Raw genomic sequence first — 23,019 nt, 5'->3', positions numbered from 1 at the left:
CCTAAGACAACCTTAGTTTACACTTTTCACATGGCGACATGCAGGGGAGTTATCAAGACCTACCTGAGCTCGAACTCCCCTCTCGCCCTTCTAACGGGAGGGAGTCCCGGGCTCGAGTATATTACGAGCTCAGGGCTCTCTCCCGGGACAGCATGCCAATTACGCTTTATTGATTATCAGCTAAGTGTGAACTCTAAATTCTTATTATAGCTTTATATTTCGATTTACAGTCGATAAAACAACACTTTACGTTTATTAAGATTTAATTATCCTCAAACCATGAGAAGGGTCATTGATGTCACTGGGGCCATCCTGTATATTGCAGAGATTTGGATGCGTGACTGAGTGTCAATCCACACAATTTACTCTCTTTTGCCTCCTGTATTTGCCAAGTGAGGCTTCATTCACGCTCATTGCCTTTTCACACATTAGCAGCATAAGTTGGCCAAGTGACTTCGTAATTGGTGCAGGCTCCTCTGATCCCCCCGCTGGGCACTGAATGTGCCTTACTGGTTTGCATGCGATGGCCTGGGACACCTTTGCCCTCTGCGTTAGCCAGACACGCACATTTAGATAAAGGGGTGACAAGGGACACAATCTGATTTACGATGAAAATGAACAAGCAACACATTAGACACAAAAGTTTTTTACATGTAACACTTGGACTAGTTAACCTCATCATAACTCCTTGGTTTCTTGAGGGTTTCATAACCGCATAAAAAAACCCAAAGTGAACTGTCCCTTTAACAAAGGTGTAAAATGATGTTCGGCAAAAATGGTGAAAGAAAGGTGGGAAAAGCACAAACAAGGCTACGACTGCTATTATAGAAATATATCAAATGAAGGATAAATTGTTATGCTGTTTTTATTTATATACACACACGCACACTCACACACTCATATAAATATAGGCATATTAGACATCTTCTTCCACAGGTTGACCCGATTTTAATTTTAAAATCACCTGTAAAGAAAGAATGAGAATTGAATGTAAATGAGAAATAATGACGTTCACATTATAATAGGAGTAATTTTATTAAATAATGTAGATACCTCTTTCAGCTGAGCTATTTCTTTGCTGTCTACATTCCTCTGAGCATTGTTGGTGATGGCTTTCACTCGAGTTGCATAGCTGAAAGGATTCATAAGCACACATGACTACATATTCCTTGTAAACTTAAATTTCGATTTAAAAAAGATCAATTAAAGGGATAGTTCACAAAAAATTACACTTCTGCTATCATTAACTCAACACTTGACTTCTTTCTAAAGCAGTTTGAGTTTTTTTTTGTTCTGATGCACACAAAAGAAAACATTTTGAAGAATGTTGGAAACCTGCAACCACTGACTTCCATACATTCTAAGAAATGCTGGGTTATATAAACCCAAATTGGGTAAAATATGGACTAACCCAAACTTAAAAAATTTAATCCCATTAATTTAATTTAAAAATATACCTAGAAGTTTGTTTAGTCCCTATCAGAGGCGGATTTAACTAATAAGGAAAGTAAGCGGTCGCTTAGGGTGCCAGGAAATCTGAGGGCTAGATAAATATCTAGATGTATAAATTATACCTATACATTATATATATATATATATATATATCTGTTATGATCACCAGCGATCTAGCGGCTGCATATCGCTGGTAAACACACAGAACTACAAATTCGCCGTTGTATGGACTACAAATCCTGTCATGCAGCGCTCACTCACACCAGTTTCACAGCTGAAGCTCATCATTCATACGTTACCCGGACTATAAAGACAGTAAAGTACTATAAAGTAGTTTTGTAAACTTTACAACACGTTTTCCTTGCCTTGTTTTGCTGTGTTAGACCCTTGCCTTGTTTTTTTTGTTTATTCCTATATGCTGCCTGCCTTTTGACCTTTCACTTGTTTATGAACACGACTCTGGATTTCCTGTGTACATCTGTTTGCCCCTGTGTTGACTGTTGCTTGTTTGACCATTTTTGTTAATAAACCCAGCATTTGGACCCGACCACCGCTGTCAGCGTCCACTTCACATCACAATGACATTGTTTTCTATCATATTTTGTACGTTGAGGGTCTAAAATTTTTTATTTGAAAGTAATTACCTTTTTCCCCCACCTTCAATCATGGACCAGTTCAGCAGTCAAATCAGTAAAGAATTAGTTATAAAAATGAAATAGTTAATTTATTATTTTTAGTTGTGAATTCATTTGAAAGAAAACAAAAACAAATTGTTTCAAATGTTTTACAAGATGCTTTACATGTTATTATTATTTTGCATTTAGATAAAAAGTAGAAAAGGAGATCAAATGATATAAGAAAAAAACTGCAAAATAATAATAAATAAAATTAAAGTATAAAAAGGTGCATTTTTGAACTTTTGGGCCATATGGCTGGAATTGCTTAGGGCCCCGAAATCACCAAATCCACCTCTGGTCCCTGTTACACCTAGAATTAGGATGAAATGACCCCTCATTTTTTGGAGTGTATAGTATTTGTTTTTCCTATTTGTGTGTCAATGGTTACAGCTTTGCAACATTCTTCAATATATCTTCTTATCCATCTTCTCATTGATTTTGTGCATGTAAGGCAGCTGCAGTTGGATCTCACATGAGTGAGGTGAGCGTCTCGTCCAGGTTGCAGTCAGAGGGAGAGATGTTGAGGATCATGAGGGTCTTGGCATTGCCCCCCAGTGAGTCCTGCATGAGCTGGGTCAGCTTGTTATTACGGTAGGGAACATGAGGCTGCTCCATTGACAACGCTGAAATTACATCTCCAAGAGCACTCAGGGATTTGTTGATAGAGTTTGCCTCCTGGAATGAAACCAAAAATGTATGGAATTTATTTGCTTTGAAAAAAAGTCAAGATCTTGAGATGCACTTCAAAATGTATTTGCCTTTGCAAAATAGGAATATTTAACTCAGAATAGTAAAATATCAAAATAAAGACTTCCTGGTTGTCAGACTTTGTGTATGTTAGGTGTATTCTCTTGATACATGTTTAATTGGGAACAAAATAGCTCTTTTATCTACTTTTCTTCTGTATTTTGCATACATCTTGTGTTCTAATTATTGGCAATTTTCCTAGGTGCACTTGAAAGCAGCTTTTATATTGTATAAGTTTAAAGCACCTTCAGTTGGTCGTCCTTGGCTCCAGTTTTTGCTGCTCGTTCACTTCCTGCCAAGTCCACCAAACTAAGCTTTCCAAAACTCACACTCCCATTGGTCAGATTACGGCTCTCGATCATAATGCCAATGATCAGGTGGGAGCGGGAACTTTCTACATTCATCTCTGCAAGAAAGTATGATCAAATCAAAATAATTAAAAATTAATATTACTGCAAATGCTACATATGATAACTTGTGCAATTCATTAATAAACAGATTCTTTTTGAATCACCCTGTATATCCAGCCAGCTTACTTTGGTCCCATGACAATTATCTGGTGTTTGTGCTGAGTTCTACTGAGTTTACATTTCGACTTTTTTAGAAAAGCCGTACAAATGGAGATACTTATGTTTAATTATCTATATGTTTTAGTTTGCAAATGCTTTTTGATGAATTTGTTATGAGGTGATAACTTGTAACATAAGGATTTTTTATAGTGTTGTGTGAAAATTGAGTCTTCATTAATTGATAAAAATACCAAATGTTTGCAGATATTTAAGAATCATGCAGTGAACATGTTCATCCAACAAAATGTTAAGGTTTAGAATCTAATTATTACATATTAAACTACTTGACATTATTAAAAGTACATGCTGAGTGACTGATGTTTGTTAAGTCAGAGTGCTGACTTTCATTTTTGGTGATGTCAGTCTGTTTGTGTGGAGTCATCAGATGAGGGTCAGGGTGAAAAGTGTATTGAACTTGAACTGCAAAACCTAGTTCAACCACTGGGTGTCAATCTAACATACTGCACCTTTAAATAATATTCATGCTCTTTATAACTTTAAATCACTAATTCAGATCTGTTTTCAAAGAGCATTACAGATTTAAACTCAAGGACCTCCTCCTTGTGTCGAAGTTTGGCATCAGTGCCTGGTCATCATGTTCTGACCATGCATTCATACTGAGTTTAACTGAAGCAATTAATCCAAACCATTTAACAGGGACTTTTGAAGTTTCATTAAGCACGTACTTGTGGCCGCAATGTGGCGGTTTGCAGAGCCCTGCTCAAATAATGCGAAGAGTTCGCCGGCGCTGGTTGCGTCCTTTGTCTCAGCTCCCTGGGCGAACACTAGCCCCTTTCTGTCCCTCTTAATTTCGATTCGCTTGTTGAAAGCTTCAGCTGGGCTCACAAAGAGATCCTGCAGGCGGTCATTGTACAGTTCCAGCATGTAGGCTGAAACCTGAGGATGGACAAAAGAAAGACGTTTAAAGACTAACGGTACATCTGTCCAGCTCAAGACACTAAATGTTAAAAAAGTGTAAAAGCACCTTAAACTCAAATTTAGACTCGTTATCCTGGATGATCTCAAAGATCCTGGTGAATGTTCTGGGAATGAGTCCTGGGTTCCTTCGATCTTTGTCTCCGACCATTGTGAAGGTTTTCCCTGAACCCGTATGGCCGTATGCAAAAATGCACACATTAAATCCATCAATCGCACACTGGATCAACCTAGAGATAATGTACATCTTAGCATGTACATCCTGCTGATATATATCTGTTATAAACAGGGGTGGATTTAGTGATTTGGGGGCCCTAAGCAGATCCAGGCATGGGGCCCAACAGTCCTTCAATGCACCATTTTTAGTTTTATACATTTTTTTTATTCATTTATTTTGCTGATTTTTTTTATGTCACTGAATCTTCTTTTCCATGTTTTATCTTAATGAAATCTCTACATTTTAAAAGGGTTTTTTCTTAAAATTAATTCACAACTAAAAAAAACTAATAAATTGAAAATAATAAATTGTTTTAAAAACGGAATCTTTACCGGACTTGAATGCTGGGCTGCTCCATGATTGGGGTGTAAGAAAAATTTGCGTAGATGTTATAATTATGTTAAAATGTAATTTGTTCGATCCTCACCATACAAAATACAAAGAAAAAAACATGTTATGTGTATAATTTATACTTCTAGGCATTTATTGGGGGCCCCCAAATTTCCTGGGGCTCTAAGTGGCTGCTCACTTCGCTTATTTGTTTATTCCTTCCCTGGATATAAATCAGATGTTTTATATTTGGTTCATAACAAAATGTCAGAATTGAAACCTGGCTTACATGCCAGGAGTTCTTACTTGCTAAACGATTATTGAATATTAAGACGGAACTTCACAGAATGACTTGTTGGAGTGGAGCTCCTCAACACTAAATAAATTGTAAACAGTTTGAGTAATAGGTTGGAGTTAAAGATTTAACATGTTCTGTGGTTGATGTTGAGACTATTCTCTGTCTTTGAGGCATTTCATAACTTATTGTATCTAATGTTCTTTCGGCTGTCAATGCCATAATCTTGGAGTGTAAGAATAGACCTAGTATTTACACAAATACCTACACTGTAAAACCCAAAAGTTAAGGTAACTCAAGCCATTTGAGGAAACCATTTGCAACAAACTATTTAAGTTCAAAAACTAATTCTAATGAGTACTCAGGACTTAATAAATTTGAGTAAATGAAGCAATTTGAGCAAAATAAAACGCAATAAGTGAAGAGAACTCAAACCAACTGAGTACTGTGAAACTCAATAAGTCAAGGCAACTCAAACTGTTTGAGGAAACCAATTGCAACAAACCATTTAAGTTAAAAACTAATCTATACGAGTACTGTGAACTTACTTCATTTAAGTTGAAGTAATGAGGTATTTAATAACTTGTTACCTTTAAAACAGAATTCAGAAGTCTTTTCAAATGAGTAGAATTAACTTTCAGTCAATTTTGAGTTACACTACACTCATTTCAGTGGACTGTTTTACAGTGTACATTATGCACCTTCACTGAAGGAGAAGTTCTGAATTATATAGTTGGTTGCACTACAATTATAATGAATTAAGAGCTTCAAACGTTAATTACATGGAACAGAGTGCCCAGGATATTATTAACAAATTCAATCTTTTTGTGTTCCACAGAAAAAAAGAAAGTAGCAGTTGTTTGAAGTGACTTTAGATTTTCTGGTGTGAACTATTTGTTTAACTTACCACAAAAAAATTTAAATGTATAGTGTGTGTATTCCAGTATCACTCTTACCCACTGGACTCAATGAAGACCTCTTCCTGTGTACATTCTGTGTTGAAGATCTTGTCAAACTGAAACTCGCGAGGTCCTCGAGGGGTCTCCAGGATCACAGAGTAATCATCCAGACAAGCAACGGTGATGTGGCCTTTTTTTGCTTGCTCCGCACGTGTTAGTGGCCTTATTCGACAGAATACTCTGATCTTACCTGTATAAGACCAAACAAAGTCAGGCTTTTCACACTGCTTCTAACTTCAGGTCATCGTTGTTCTAAACACTACTTTTAACCCTGGGTAAAGAAGCATTTCACATCACCTGGGGACGGGGTTATGAAAACTTGCTCTGGAGCATTGCAGGGCGAAGTTTGTTTTTGAGCCTGCTGGATCAGAAATTTAGCAGTGATACTTCTGTCATGTCAGGCAATGCATATTGTATAAACAGGTTGTCCGCAAATGGCACTGCAAATATGCATATATGAATGTTAACCCGGGGTTTAGGAATAAACAATGTGAGAGAATACCCAGGCTTAACAGTTTACCCAAGGTATGGAAAGCAGTGTTAAAAACATGATTACAGATTTCCTAAGATACCATTTATCCGGGGTCTTTGAAGTAGGTTTTACAATTTTAAGTGTGTAAAGCAGTGTGAAATTAGAAAAAATTAAAAATGTGAAATTAAGCCCTTCTTTTTACCTGGAGTTATGAAACAGATAATAGAATGATAATAACCCATGGTTAAAAGCAGTGTGAAAAACCTATAGTTACCTAGCAATAAAGCAGAAACATACAAAACATACAAAAATATTACACTTATTTCTTTGATTTGAAAGCTGAATTTTCTGCATTATTACTCCAGTAACATGATACTTCGTTTTAATAGGCTGATTTGCTATTTAATACACATTTATTAAAAAGTAATAATAATAATAATAATAAATAATAATAATAATATTAATAATCATTATTATTATTATTATTATTATTATTATTATTATTATTATTAACAATTGAATAATTTATTAAGTATTCTTTAATAAATCGAAAAAATTCTAAATTCCGCTTCACAGGTTTTGGCACACACTTCCTATTACCCTTGCACTTCACTGGCTTCCTGTTAGTTCACATATTGATTTTGACAAATAAAAAGCAGTGCATGGTCTAACACCTGACTACATTTGTGACCTGGTAACTCTCACCACACTCCCACCTGCAGTCTTCGTTCTTCATCTGGACTTACTCTGTATCAGCCACACTGTAAACTAAAGACCATGGGTGGTAGAGCTTTTTCGTACAGTGCACCTAAGCTATGGAATAGTCTACCTATCAGCATCAGGAATGCCGCTTCTCTGGACTGTTTTAAGAAACTTCTCAAGACTCATATTTTTACCATTGCTATTAATTTAGGTTGATTATTTTTATCAATTTAATCATTCAATTTTATTGTTCATATTTTATTGTCTTATTGTAGTGTTTTTACATTTTTCTTTATTGTTCTGCTTTGTTACAGTTTGCCTTGTATGCCTTATAGCGCTTTGGGTTTGAGAAAAGCGCACTATAAATAAAATGTATTATTATTCATTCATTCATTCATTTTCTTTTTGGCTTAGTCCCTTTATTATTCCGAGGTCGCCACAGCAGAATGAACCACCAACTTATCCAGCACATGTTTTATGCAGCGCATGCCTTGTCAGCTGCAACCCATCTTTAGGAAACATCCATACACACTCATTCACACTCATACACTACGAACAATTTAGCCTACCCAATTCACCTGTACCGCATGTCTTTGGACTGTGGGGGAAACCGGAGCACCCGGAGGAAACCCACACAAACGCAGGGAGAACATGCAAACTCCACACAGAAACGCCAACTGACCCAGTCGAGACTCAAACCAGTGACCTTCTTGCTGTGAGCCGACAGCACAACCTACTGCTCCACTGCGACGCCCTGTATTATTATTATTATTATTATTATTATTATTATTATTATTATTATTATTATTATTATTATTATTAAAAAGATCCAAAGAACATAATTAACCTGAAATAAAATGTTTTTGTAACATTATACACTTTATTTTTTAAATTTGGATTTCGAAATTATTTTTTATTTAACAATGATGCTTTAAATTGATCAAAAGATATGATAAAAACATTTATAATGTAAAAAATGATGATGTTTTATTCATCAAAAATGCTTTTCCACAATAATAATACAATTTATTTATTTTCAATATTAAATCATTAAATCAATTTAAAATATATTCTAACAGAAAATAGCTATTTCATATAGTAAAAATATTTCAAAACATTACCATAGTATTGTTTTGCCACACTTTGGATCAAATAAATGCAGTCTTGGTGCGCAGAGAAGGCCTTGCAAATAATTCAAAACCCTATATGGGCAAAAAATGCCTGTAGTTTTCAGTCTTTTTGGCACTCATTTATATCACTATTGGATTCGAATAGAAATGATCAAAATAGTTAACAAGAATTTCTGGGAAACCAGTCAAGGGTCTTGGAGATATTTGGCCCAAAGCCTCAAAATAAATTATACATTGCCCAAAAAGGGCTATTCCAGTTCATGTTGTGTCTGGCAACAGTTGTTACATAAACTCATTTCTGTCTTTGCTCATGGTGCAAGGATGTGGTATACTATGCCTTTCATGTCCTCCACCATGTTGTAGTACTTCTTCCTCAGGGTCCTTTCAGCTGTGTAGTTTTCAATAATCTTTTTGTTTTCATCTTTCATTTGCTTCAACTAGACATACAGATAACATAAGAACATAACATCAGGAACCTAAGGCCATAAACTGAAAAGAAAAAGCAGATTCAATGCAGTTCAATCAGTATGAATCAATTTAGTCAGTTAAATAATTGTTGAGATTATAAAATTGAAGATATATTTGTCTTAGCGGTTTCACCTCAGCCTGCAATAATAACAGCTGCTGCCCAACACTTTTCTCAGAACTTAATAATCCATTCTTCCGGAATTCTTCCTCAAATTTCTAAAACATAAAGGGAAAACATTCACATATCATGTGAGAATGAGTGCTAATTAAAACGAGTGTGTATGAATTTGTAAAATACTTTGACCGCTTCATCCATCTCTGCTGTCCATGCCTCATTTGCATTCGTTTCTAGAAATAACACAGAACGAACTTACAATATATACATCTTTCCAAAAAGAGACAGTTAAGGAGTTACATAGCTACGAATTTCCTATACTTACCAATGACAGTGGGCTTAGCCCCCGATCTAATGCACTCCAAAGCTAGCTGTCTGACCTCATGATTAAGCAAACTGGCCTGGGATCCATTACTCGTTTGTGGCTCTGTCCTGAGTTAACATGAATCAATTAGGAGATGCTTGTATGTTCATAATTTGATAGATTTAAAGAGCCCATATTATACATGAAATAGGGTCATATTTAGGTTGTAAGGGTCTCCAACAACAGTCTAATATGCATGCAAGGTCATAAAACACTTTTATGGTCTTATAATCTGCATTTATTTTTACCTAATTATCCCAACGACTCCCATATGAAACGTTCAGCGATTCATTTGTTCCCAACCCCCTCCTCAGCGCGAAGCTAATCTGCGCTGATTGGACCGATGACAGCCTGCTGCGATTGGTCGACAGTGACAGGCTTCAGCACGAGACAGAGTGAAATGCCCAGCTGGTAATCAACTATATAAAAGTAGTCACAGTGCACATGCGCTTCATAGTGTAAGGCTTTTTTCACACACACACACACAACCCTCCTCAGAAGAACTGGGGGAAACGACGCGAGTCTCTCTCTCTCTCTCTCTCACACACAGACACACACAACGCTCCTCAGAAAAACTAGGGAAAGCGACGCGAGTCTCTCTCTCTCTCTTTCTCTCTCACACACACACACAACGCTCCTCAAAAGAACTAGGGAAAGCGACGCGAGTCTCTCTCTCTCTCTCTCTCTCTCTCTCTCTCACACACACACACACACACACACACACACACACACACACACACACACACACAACGCTCCTCAGAAAAACTAGGGAAAGCGACGCGAGTCTCTCTCTCTCTCTCTCTCTCTCTCTCTCTCTCTCTCACACATACACACACACACACAACGCTCCTCAGAACTAGGGAAAGCGACGCGAGTCTCTCTCTCTCTCTCTCTCTCTCTCTCTCTCTCACACACACACACACACACACACAACGCTCCTCAGAACTAGGGAAAGCGACGCGAGTCTCCTGTCTCCTAGCTTACGATCGCCATAGCAACGACAAACGGCAGTGGAACGCGAGCTTACAAAAGCCTTTAACGTTAAATCCGTAAACAAAGCGGCACGCGTCGCGTTTTTAACGTGGCTTACATGTGATAAGAGAATATAAAGAATAACCGCGTGTACTGTACCAGGTTAACAAGTAACAAAACACAATAAATACATAATTTGCAAGCTAGAGTAAACGAGGCAACAATTTTAATCGCACTTACTTACACTAGTGAATAAACCTCAACTACTGACTCTTCACAGTTTCATCTTTGGGTAGAGACTGTCAATATTATCCATCTGAGCACAGCGTGACTTCATTGGACCGGCGGTGTCTGTGTGTGTGTCTAGTGTTTTTTCTGTGTTAGTGGGCGGGGCCGCAGGTTTCAAATCTCCCTGGTTTGCGTGCGTAACTACTGGCGAGGCTTGTGTTTCGTGGCTGCGTCATCGCGAAACACCTAATGACTCGTTATCAAGACGACTCGTTTGAAGCACTATGAGTCGACTCTTTTATAGATGAATCAATAGTTTTAAACACTGTACACTTACAGATTTAAGCCTTAGCTGGATATTTCACTTCACTTAGAGCTGTGTTACACACTACATGGAAGGGCATTTTCAAAAACCCATAATATGGGCTCTTTAAGCAATTTTCTGACTCAAAAGAAACAATGCCATGATCGGACATTTTCTGCTTCACATCCTCTTGGTCCTCGTGATTCCTCTGGTAGGACTCTTCCACCGTTTGGTCAAGGCTTTCTTTAATCTCAGACAGTATTTTCTTGTTGTCTTCTGCCATTTGGTCAAACTGCTGCTTAGCCTCTGTCAGCTCAGCGTAAACACGATGAGCCTGGAATACACAACCAAAGAAAGCTGTTGTTTTCAGCTCTTTGTGTTTTTTAAACCTTTATCTACTGTTTAACAGAATCATTTGTAAAAGGTTTGCAAAGTTTCAAAAATTAAAACCAGCACTATCACTGCCATTCATATTACTGTTTGCTCAGCCTTTAGGGGTTTGTTCACTCAAAAATGAAAGATCTGTTATATATTTTTCACCCTCATGTTGTTTCAATCCACAAATTAAGATATTTTTCAATAAACTGTAATCATACGAAGCTCCAAGAACACTTTTGTGAGCTAAAAGTTCTGTGAAAATGTCTTTGTTCAATTATATCTTCCATGTGAGGTTAGCGTGCATGTTTGGAATGACACAAGGCTGAGTGATTATTAATAGAATTTACATTTTTAAGTGAACTAAAACTTTAAATTCAGATATTACAAAGGGCATATCATTTCAGACATGTGCTGTAAAGGCAGAGGTGTAAACAGTACAATACGCTCGCTTGTACGTGATTTTTTTAGCATTGGGAGAAAACACATGAAAATCCCTGAATCTTTTATGGCTGTGGCTTGTACCATGTCAAAGTAACCTCTGAGTTTACAGTCATTAGTAATGTTTTATTTATTTATTTATTTTTTTAAATTGGAGAGCTGTCGGCTTTAATTCGTAACATGTGCAGTTAGATGAGTAGCTCTATCGATCGATCTGAAGTTGACCAACCAAATCACTTGGTGAACAGTAAGCCCTCTATGCACAACAGGGCCATCAGAGATTATATTTTACAGAGAATTGCTTAAGAGCTACAGTTATCAGGTGAGATGTAGCGCATACATTATAAAGTAGTTATGATTTATAAATCATAACTACTTTATAATTCACACACAGGGGTGACCAAATACATCCTGATGCATCCTTAATGTATCAATATTAAGCTCTGAGAGAGAAAGGGCAAGCGAGGGATAGAGAAAGTCTTTGAAAGCATCCTCATTTTTAGTTTGTAATTTCATGCAGTTGCTTCCAAGTTCTAAAATCAAAATTCAGGTTCTAAAATGGTGTCATCACTGCATTGGGCGATGCAGTGGTGCAGTAGGTAGTGCTGTCGCCTCACAGCAAGAAGGTCGCTGGTTTGAGCCTCGGCTGGGTCAGTTGGCGTTTCTGCGTGGAGTTTGCATGTTCTCCCTGCGTTCGCGTGGGTTTCCTCCGGGTGCTCCGGGAAGGCTAAATTGTCTGTAGTGTGTGAGTGTGAGTGAGTGTATGGATGTTTCCCAGAGATGGGTTGCAGCTGGAAAGGCATCCGCTGCGTAATAAAAGCTGGATAAATTGGCGGTTCATTCTGCTCTGGCAACCCCGGATTAATAAGGGGACTAAGCCGAAAAGAAAATTAATGAATATCACTGCGTCTGAATGATTATAACATTGTGATGTGTGTTTGGACAATCTTCCAACCATCAAACTTTGCATCCTTTAAACCCGCCGTAAATGGTAGACCAAACTCAACAGACTTGATCTTTTGACCTAAGGAGGGCTTAGAAAGACCAAATCATTCAATTCAACTTTTCAGACCCTTAGTATATTATGTATAAAGTATATTATGCTTTATCTGTATGATAAGTGAAATTTACAAACTAATTTTGAAAGGAGCACGTGATATGATTGATTGCAGCTATCTGTAATCAGCAATAATCCAATCAGATTGATTCGAGCCTACAATAAATATCCCGATTTCGCCCTACTGCTTTATTTTCGTTTTGGAAGAATCCCCCCTTCTACCCCATCTCCTCCTTTTCGAGACCCACCTGATCTCAGACCCCCTTATACGGATATTGACCAGCGGGGAGCCCTGGGCTCAATTATCTCTGAGTTCAGGGTTCTCTTCCGGAACAGCATGCCAAATCTGCTGTGTGAACTCTTGAATAGTAATTAAAGTGTTTTTGATCTTGGACGAATGTAAAATCAGCAACTCACTCACTGTCCTTCGGTTTAGTCCCTGATTTATCAGGGATCGCCACAGTGGAATAACCTGCCAATTACTCTGGCACATGTTTATGTGGCTAATGTATTGTATAAAATATACAGGACAAAAATAAGTACTTCTTAAGTTGCATAATGAGCCACATTAAAGCATGATTTTATGTCTGTATTACTGACGAATCAAGTTTGAATTCTGTCACATCATGTTTTTTGGAGACTTAGCCTACCTTATTTTACAAATGAATCAAAAACAATAATTGAAATATATATTTAAAACAACATCGAATAACCTGTTGTATGACAGCACTAAGGAGTTGAGCATATGCTGACTGTTCAACAGGATCTGCCGCACGCTCTTGTCCCTCCATGAGCATCGAGATCTCTCGCTCCCTCTTCTGCAGGTTATCCTTCAAAATCTCCAGACGAGCTGGAGCTCCATCTAGTGGGCCATTTGACTCGGTGGAGTTCTGTCAAGGTTATTACTTAGATATTACATATGCAAATATGCCTTATATCAATGAAAGCCAATGATTGGCAAATTCTCCATGCCTTTCTTTCTAACTATCTTCAGAATTAACATGTTCTTCAGTACTGGAATGTGATATTTTTATTCATTTCTACCTGTTCTTCAGAAGCATTTTCTGAATCATTCTTCTCCTGCAAGGTCTCAAGCATCTCCTGGACCTTCCCCATCTCTGCCCTGGCCAAATGCAGCTCCTGCAGTGCTTTTAAAGAGAAAGATTACTCAAACCTCCTCTATAAATAATTCATACCTTTTTAATCACACATGTCTTCTCAAATCTATCAATATTAACCTATACATCTCTCACTTGATGCCTGGTGATTGTGAAGGAGATCCAAACGAGAGGAGAACAAGTCCATCATCTTGTTCTGGAACGATTTTTACAGATGCTTTTAGCCAATTAAATAGCTAATCAAATAAAGCACTGTACACATCACAATAGCTCATGTTGCTTATATAATACCATAACTGGATACCTTTTCTTTATCCCATAAGGCCAAGTCTTTTTGGTTCTTTTCCTGAAGCATTCTGTGTTGCATCTGAAGTCTTTCATTCAGCTCTTCCAGAGTCTGACCCCAGGAGTATGATACAAGACAATCAACATAATATACAAATGTATTACTATACAGGACACTAATGATTACATCATGTTTTAGGTTCAGGACTGAGCTTGAGTCGAGGATTAAATGCGTTATGGGAAAATCAAGAAAGCACATTGTGACTCACCCTGAGTTTCTCTTCCCAGTATGCATTTTTCCTGACCACCTTTTCCTGGTAAATGTCTAGGACTCTCTTCAGAGTGTTAAGCTTATTTTGGTAAAACGTCTTCATTTTATGAGCTGTTTTATCCTACGCACACACATACTGTGAATATACTTAAGCACACATAAAATCACTGCATACTTTCTGATTCCAAATAAGTTTCTCACCTGATTAACACGTGATGCAGTGAGAAAGTTCTCCTCCAGTTCTTGAATCATCTCCTGATGTCTGCTCTTCATGGCAATCATATCGTTTGTTATCTGTTGAGATGGTAATAGTCATATACAGCCTACTAAAATACATGGTAGTGAAGCAGTTTCTGCATGTGTATTCTCAGAATTGTTAAAAGATCACATTAAAGAAGTTAACTATTGAAGCTCACGTTAAAAAAAAAAAACACTTTTGAGACTTTTAAACCTGCAAAATCAGTTATTTTTGTGTAAAAATGAATCTAACTTCTTAAAATTAAGGTTCAGCCACTGGAGTCACATGAGCTACTTCAATGTTTTCACTATGGGCCTTTGAGTGATGCTGTACACTGTAAAAAAAAATTCTTGCTGACTAATTTTTTTGTTGTTGAATCAAATTAACCTTCTAGAGATCACTGGCATTAGTCAAACTTACTAAAAAAATAAGTTAAACAGAAGTATGACAGAAAAGAAATCAAACCTGATAAACTAATTAAAATGAGTTAAAATAAGTTTTCCTTTTAATTTTTCTAGTGTAGTTGCATAGGATGTCAATGGAAATGAAATATCGGATTTCAGATGCCTTCATGTCTGTGACCATATTTTCATATCTTTACAGTAAGAATAGCTTTTCTCACTGCTTCATCTTTTTGTTGTCTGTTTCAGCACTTTTTTTTACAGATTTGTCTAAATGTTGCATGACGTTGCAAAGTTTCTTTTAGAAAGTCCTAAAAAAACTTTTAATCAAAGATCGTGAAAGAACATCAACATGATGGACATTATTAAAGCAGTGAATCAAGTTCAGTTTCTCACAAAAAATAATAGTACATTTTAGTTAGCTAAATTACACATCATTAATGACTTATTCCATACAGAAATCTGTTATATAGCCATATATGAACATAAAGAAATATTAGAGGTAGTATATTTGAAGATATATATATATATATATATATATATATATATATATATATATATATATATATATATATATATATATATATATATATATATATATATATATATATATATATATATATATATACAATATTTTGAAAAATGTTGCATATGACTAGGGCCAGACAAAATCTGTGCACATTTTTTTTTTGCTATTTCTGCTGAGAATTTTGTAAAAAAACTGCAGATTTATGAGGAATGATTTTGGGAGTATCGTAACTAAAACCTTAATATGAAATAAAAAAAAGAATACCTTTTTAACTTAAAAGATTACAATGTAAATACAATTAGAACCACTTATTTGGTAAACAAAGCAAGTCTATCATATAATATATCTACTACAAGACAGAAAATATTACTTTACAAAGTGTATTCTAAATAAATCATGTGAACATTTTCATATCACTCAATAATATTACTAATATTATTGAAAAATAAAATAAAATTATTATTAAAAAATAAAATTAATAAAATTAATTTAAAAACTGAATTAATATAAATTTACACACATTTAAACAAGTAAATAAATTTTAAAAATCTGTGGGAATCTGCGGATTTCTGCACAAGCAGATTCCGTGTGAGCCTATCTATGACATTTATTTTATATACTGTATGAGAACTCCAAACATGAACTTGTTTGCCATATATGTAATGTGGATATTTTACCATTTATCATATTTCTTTATGGGATGAGGTCAAAAAACATGCAACCTCTAGAGGTCATGACCTTCGAAATGAGATGGTAATTCTAACCACTCTAAATATGCAATTCATGTATGCTTTGGTGTTGATTATTAGGCTCTTAAGCCTTATCGTTGGAGGTAAAATTTTTGGGAAATCAAAAGTTGATCAGAGAATCAGTATGAATTGTGGGTTTGAGTTGTTTTACAATGGGTCTTGCTTTCAGAAGAACCAAAAGGCGCATGACGAGACATTTAACTTCACCCTGAGGCTCCAGCTCAGCAGAGGGAGTGACAAACATGTGACTAATGCGGAACACTCCCAAACTCTAGCATTACAAACTGCAATTTGTGTGCTGGACCAGAACATACTCCCGAGTAAAAAATATTGCATAAGCATAAGGAGTGATATCTACATACTTGGGTTATGCAAAGCTTGGCAGAGTCATATGGGATAAACATCTTGACATCCACTGGAGTCTCATCTTCTGGATGTCTTTTGCTTGCACACATTGAAGATAGCTTGGGTGCTGTGATTGTAAATAAAATGAAAATGAAAGAACTTCTGTCTGCATTTATGAATCTTGAAACTTTACTAGCAGAACCTACCTTTGCGTTTTGTTTCATGGGGCTGGTCTGTGCCGATCCAGCGCCTGAATGCGTTCCATTTGACTCTACCTTTCCTCAGCCATGAGACCTCACATTTACCTGCACCTTCAAATATTAACATGCAGTTACTGTGACACTTCACTCATCAGGCTGTCATGGGGAGTCTGGAGATGTTTTTTTTTTTTTGCCCCCAAGGCCTTGATTAGCTCTTTCTCTCGATGCCCAAACTTTTTTTTATGAAGGGCCAAAAACTAAACTTGATTGACGCTAGTGGGCCGAAGGTAAATATTTGCCATGGGTAATTTCCTAATTTATTTAATAATGTTTAACAATGATTAGAAAACATTGCCTTAAGTATTTTTTTACATTTTAAAAACAAAACAATCTCATTTATAACAGAATTACACTCGTTTTTGCCTTGATTTGCTTACGTATTTCTTCTGCATAGTCTTCTATCCATTGAGTAAGATTCATTTACATAATTTTACAACATTTACAACATTTAATTGAAACATTTAATTAATTGCTCTAAATAAAATAAAACAAACAAACAAACAAACAAACAAACAAAAAAAGTTAGGTCAAATTATAAATGACGATCTCTGTGTTAAAGGCACTCGCTCCAACCCTCTCCATCATTCTTATTCTTCTCTCAGATGGAATGGTGGACCAAATCAAAGGTTATTATGGGCCAACTTTGCCCTGCAGGTCCTACTTTGGGCATCTCTGCTCTAGACGGTGGAATGGATCAGGTTTTTTCTACAATTGATGTGTGCTAAACAATAGATTGCATTATATATCATATACGATTAATTACACTGTAAAAAAATCTGCTATTTTGATTCATTGTTGAAATGATTAACAGTTTCTGTATTTTGTGTTTTCCGTTTATTTACTGTTGTGAATTGCATTATGGAACCTTTTGGTGTTAAAAATTCAACTCTACCGTTTAACAAAGTGACTATTATTGACAATTTAGTAGTTTGAAATAATATGATAAATAAAAAACAATATATAAAGAAATCAGTCAGTAAAATAACAGAAAATCTACTGGCAGTTTATTACACAGTTTTTGTATCATAATTTACAACAACAGCTCAGACAATATATCACTTTAAACTATTGAAACTGTTTATAAAAGTCACCTTTTTGTAACTTTTGAAGGTTAGAAGTTGCTGGAAGAAATATCAAGGCCATATAATGCAATTCAAAAGCATAAATAAATAGGGGACAAATAAAAAAAATTATCACAAAATACTAAAAACTGCTAACTTACAGATTTTTTTTACAGTGAGGCCATTTGGGGATTTACCTTTACTGTACAACCAATTAAACAATCCTCTTTTATGCAAACATATTAAGATTTTTAATTGAAAGGATTTTAATATGATGATTTTTTTACACTTTTACAAATACATTTTTTTAGTTTTATTTTTTAGTTTTTTTATTGGTTATTCTCTTATTTAAACTACATTACACCAGATTTAAGGTCTTAACGTTCATTTAAGAGATTAGCACAAAGTAATTACTGTATGAACTTTATTAGATAAAACGTTACATCCTTATTTTTTATTAATCTTAATATTTACACGATATCATTGAATAAAACTTTTATCACTGCTTAAAAATGACTGTACATGACAAAACACATTTGCTATGTTTAACTATACATAGGGTTTGCGTAAATACAGAAATCACTTATTGTTTCTTCTTGATCAATCACTTATTGTCTCTTCTTGACATTTTCAGTGGCTTAAGCATCACGCTGAATCGTTTGTTCCAGTTGTGTTTGCTTAAAAGACACAAAAAAGAAAAAAAAAACTCTGTAAATAAATTATTAAACACATTTTATAGGTTGAATTAAGTTTAAGTTTAAGCAAAAGTTTAAATGAATTAGCCTATGATTTGAATATTGTTGACATGATCCTGTTCTTTTGATTATTATTGATTAGGTTTTAGTTTAATGTTATGCAAATATTAGACAGTATTTAGGGCTTAAGCTATGTTTAGATTCTGGGAGGTTACAGGAAAGTTAAACTCACGTCTGTTTTTATCCTGGTCTAGGAGTGTGTTATGAATGCTACATGGTCTACGCCGCTGAACCTCTTCTCTCAGGTCAGGAACACTGCCTGGCAGCTCCTCTGATGACACATTTGGATGAGAAAGAACGACACGGGTGGAAACCACTGGATCATCCTGATATTGAGAAAGGTCAGTGGTCTCCCAGGCACCTATAATGAAAAAAACAACACTTTAAATGAACTCAATTTAACTGAGGGCAGGATTTCCATCCAATACATTTGTTAGCACCAAAAAAACTATTTACACAATTAAATACAATTGAGTTGGTCAAACTCATTTTTATTTAACTTAAACTCAAAGGTCTGATAATATAATTTATGCCTGTTATGTCTTACATTTTGAAGTCTCATAGTTTTATTTGAAGTTAATAAACTAAAAGAACCATTTTAAGCATATTTAATGAGTTACATATTTTAAAGCATGATTGAACATGTTATATTAGGATGAGGAATGCTAAATTGTGTTTATTTCAGTAGAAAAGCATTAAACATTTACAAATTACAATCCTGGTGTCCTCTTATTTCATAGTGAAGATGCCTTATAGCCAGCAAAATACATCTGAAATGTTTCAACCAGTGAAAGTAAAATTTCATATCAGATGGATCACTTTACAGATCACTTTAAAATAAAATAAAAAAATCATTTAATGGCTATAATATGCATTACTTTAAAAATACAAAAGCTAGAAAATCTAGAAGATCAATCTACAAGTATAAAAAAAACTCTAATGTAATGTAATTTAATGTAAATTGTAAACAATGTCATCAGATTAGTTGTTCATTCATTTATTTTCCTTCAACTTAGTCTTTTATTTCAGATGTTGCCACAGCGGAATGAACCGCCAACTATTCCAGCATTTCTTTTACGCATCGAATCCCCTTTCAGCAGAAACCCAGTACTGGGAAACACCCATACACTCTCACATTCACACACACACACGCTCATACACTGCGGACAATTTAGATTATTCAATTCACCTATAGCGGATGTACTTGAACTGGGGGAAACCGGAGCACCCAAAGGAAACTCACGCAAACATGGGGAGAACATGCTAACTCCGCACAGAAATGCTAATCACCAAGCCACATATGCCTCCCATCAGATTACTTGTTTTTTAAAAATGAATCTTCTCCTGCAGTAACTTTTAATAAAGTTTTTGTTCTAAAATTAAGGAACAATAGAACATTGATAAAGACTGATAGTACTACAGAACATTTATAAAGACTGATAGTACTACAGAACATTGATAAAGACTGATAGTACTACAGAACATTGATAAAGACTGATAGTACTACAGAACATTGATAAAGACTGATAGTACTACAGAACATGTATAAAGACTGATAGTACTACAGAACATTGATAAAGACTGATAGTACTACAGAACATTGATAAAGACTGATAGTACTACAAGTAGAAATACTCATGAGTAGATCAGGCAATCCCTTTATTGCTAAATATACATAAAAACACTATAATTTGATGATGCAAGTGACGTATTGAGATGAAAAAGAAGGAGTGGGTACATGTGATGTTTACTTACGTTGTTTTGCTGCTGGGGCAACAGTGTGGTTACGTAACTTCCTGCCCATGAAGTTCAAAGACATGGACACATTTGCTGCTCCAGAATTGACATACATCATGCCAGAGGGTTCGTATCTGTTGTGTTTGGAAATAGTACGAACCACATGTCATGACAATATATTGAAACACTGTTTGCAGGTTACACTCAGAGGTGACACATGATTCCTTCACACACAGAGACATGCAAATTGAGCAATGCAGTTCAAGAAGGTTAATAAGCTAGCTTTAAAACAAAATACAAATAAATTAAGAAGTACAATCCATATTTCCTATCCATCACCACTCGCATTGTATTTAACTGTTGACAGTTACAAATTTTAAAAGTATTTTACTACCAAATGTTAACAAGGATTATGGTTTAGGGTGTGAGCAATCATCTAATGAATGTACATGCTCTATAATCTTGTCACCTCTGGGCATAACAGACAGACACACTTGCATTGATAGCTTTTGTTGGAACAGAGTGATAAGATTAACATAATCAGTGAATCAGTCACTGTCTGCTTTGTGAATCTGATTAAAGAAATGATGAACAAATAATTAAATCAGAGAGGGATTACCTGAGTTCCTGAGCTGTAGGAAGACCTGGCTGGCAAACATAACAGAGAAAAACTGGAAAGATGCTTGTTTTTGTGAGGAACCGAACTCTCAACACTTGTTAAATATTAAGCTTGATGGATGAGGTTTCAGGGGGGATGGCCGACACAAACTGAAGACTATCATCAGGTTTCCCGTGTGTGAGATCGAGATTGTAATGAGATCTATCTCTACAGGACAATGCTAATGGAAAACCTGCATTGTGGTGGTCTGGATTAAATGGATTAAATGTTTTCAATCAATTGAGAATCACAAGATTCAACATCATGTTCACAAGACAAGTCATGACCCTGCATAAATGAGTTTTGTTTTAAATGTATATTTTATACGCACCATATACAGTTTATATATAAAATAAATATAACATAATAATTAGATGTAAAAATAATTTAATGTACTAGATTATTTTAAATCGTACTGTATTCAAGTCACATTTCCTAATAGCCTACAGATAACCATTTAGTCTGTGTGTATCTATGCTGTTTGAAAGCAAATATAGTCTCATTCAAATATTAGACTTATCAATGATGTGGAAAAACGTTATGTGTAGCATGAACTAAATCTATCAAGTGAGTTACTACATGTTGAAAATTGCGCTAATGCACTCCAATCTATATTTAAATGACACTGAGCAACTAAATCATCATCAGATGCACCAGCGGATGTTAGTAAGAAAAGTTTGAAGATCATAAATCCCACGACTGATGCGTGCACGTCAAAAGAATTCCAGAGACTAGACCTTTACATGGTCAATAATGTAGGTGTGAGGAAATATTGCAAAAATGTAAAAGGTAAAAAACATGTCAAGACCTGTTTGGGCAGTGCTAATCACAAACCTGCATTGACAAAACAGCAATTACAGGCTGTACTTTTCCAACAGTCGAACTTATGTTAGGAATGAGAATTGATATGTGTGTAGCCTGGTTGTTATCAGTTTGTTGGTGTGTACAGAGGAATGCACAACTACAACCTCAGGAGTTGCTCTTCTATGTTTGCCATCAAAATGTGTTGTCATATCCACTGAATCACAAGTTTGTGCAACAAAGTACTGACAAATGAATGCAGTAAAAAGGTTCAGATAATTTGCTTGCAAATATTGCGTAAATGCCTCCATTTTGCATGCTTCAAGGCATGTAGCCAGAGCATTCACAAATTTTACAGTGTGTACTTTTGGCAAGAAGGATTTCAGTTTTTATCTTCTGTAAAACAAATGCATTCATGCATAGAAGTTGTGTAATTTTAATTCTTAATGAATAAACATAAATTCTAATTAAATAAACTTAATTGTTTATAATATTGATTCAGAGTTTAATAGATTTATTATAGTTGTGTAATTTTTTTCTTTTTATTAATTGTTTTATTCTGTAGATTCTAACTTTGTTGATTTTTTATTCATTAGTTTATTTCTTTAACCAATTAAAAAACAATTGGGATCAAGCTTTCAATGCATTCTCCAAAACCAAAAATATCTACCAGCAACTGCTGCACCTTGTGATTGTGTTCTTGCGCATGCAATAAGAAAACATGACATTAATTATTGCTTTACACACGGATGCACTTCACTTAAATGGACAGATCTGAAAGGATTAAATGTGAAGTTAAATAATACAGTATGTAAGATGTCAGAGTATGTAAAATTATAATTTCAATTAATTTATTGTGCAATTTAAATATAATCGGCCCTAAAATGACCTTGGATTTAATGAAAGCTCAAAATACATTCAACAATGCAAAGAACGCTCAATAAAATGTCAGGCTGTAATCTGTAATGGCTAGACAATGTCTGGCTTTTGTTTACTATTCG

At 35.3% G+C, this 23,019-nt stretch overlaps 1 protein-coding gene and 1 long non-coding RNA gene across 2 annotated transcripts; both read right to left on the bottom strand.

Annotated features, from left to right (window-relative positions):
• Positions 1-864: 864 nt before the first annotated feature.
• On the bottom strand, positions 865-21,247 carry si:dkey-96l17.6 (uncharacterized). Its single transcript, XM_056456909.1, has 10 exons — positions 21,179-21,247; positions 20,578-20,693; positions 18,995-19,183; positions 6,180-6,372; positions 4,431-4,611; positions 4,132-4,342; positions 3,122-3,282; positions 2,602-2,804; positions 1,054-1,132; positions 865-964 (listed from the first exon to the last, which is right to left on the bottom strand). The coding sequence occupies exons 2-10, from the start codon at positions 20,675-20,677 to the stop codon at positions 917-919; spliced, it is 1,365 nt and encodes a 454-aa protein (XP_056312884.1). The 5' UTR covers positions 20,678-20,693; positions 21,179-21,247; the 3' UTR covers positions 865-916.
• Positions 8,829-9,491, bottom strand: LOC130228479 (uncharacterized). Its single transcript, XR_008837767.1, has 4 exons — positions 9,395-9,491; positions 9,253-9,302; positions 9,087-9,170; positions 8,829-8,923 (listed from the first exon to the last, which is right to left on the bottom strand). It is a non-coding gene; the product is annotated as an uncharacterized LOC130228479 (long non-coding RNA).
• Positions 21,248-23,019: the final 1,772 nt, after the last annotated feature.

The sequence above is a fragment of the Danio aesculapii genome, chromosome 5, assembly GCF_903798145.1.
Source record: "Danio aesculapii chromosome 5, fDanAes4.1, whole genome shotgun sequence".
In the NCBI taxonomy this organism is placed as follows: Eukaryota; Metazoa; Chordata; class Actinopteri; order Cypriniformes; family Danionidae; genus Danio; species Danio aesculapii.
This window is presented reverse-complemented; position numbering and strand designations above follow the sequence as displayed.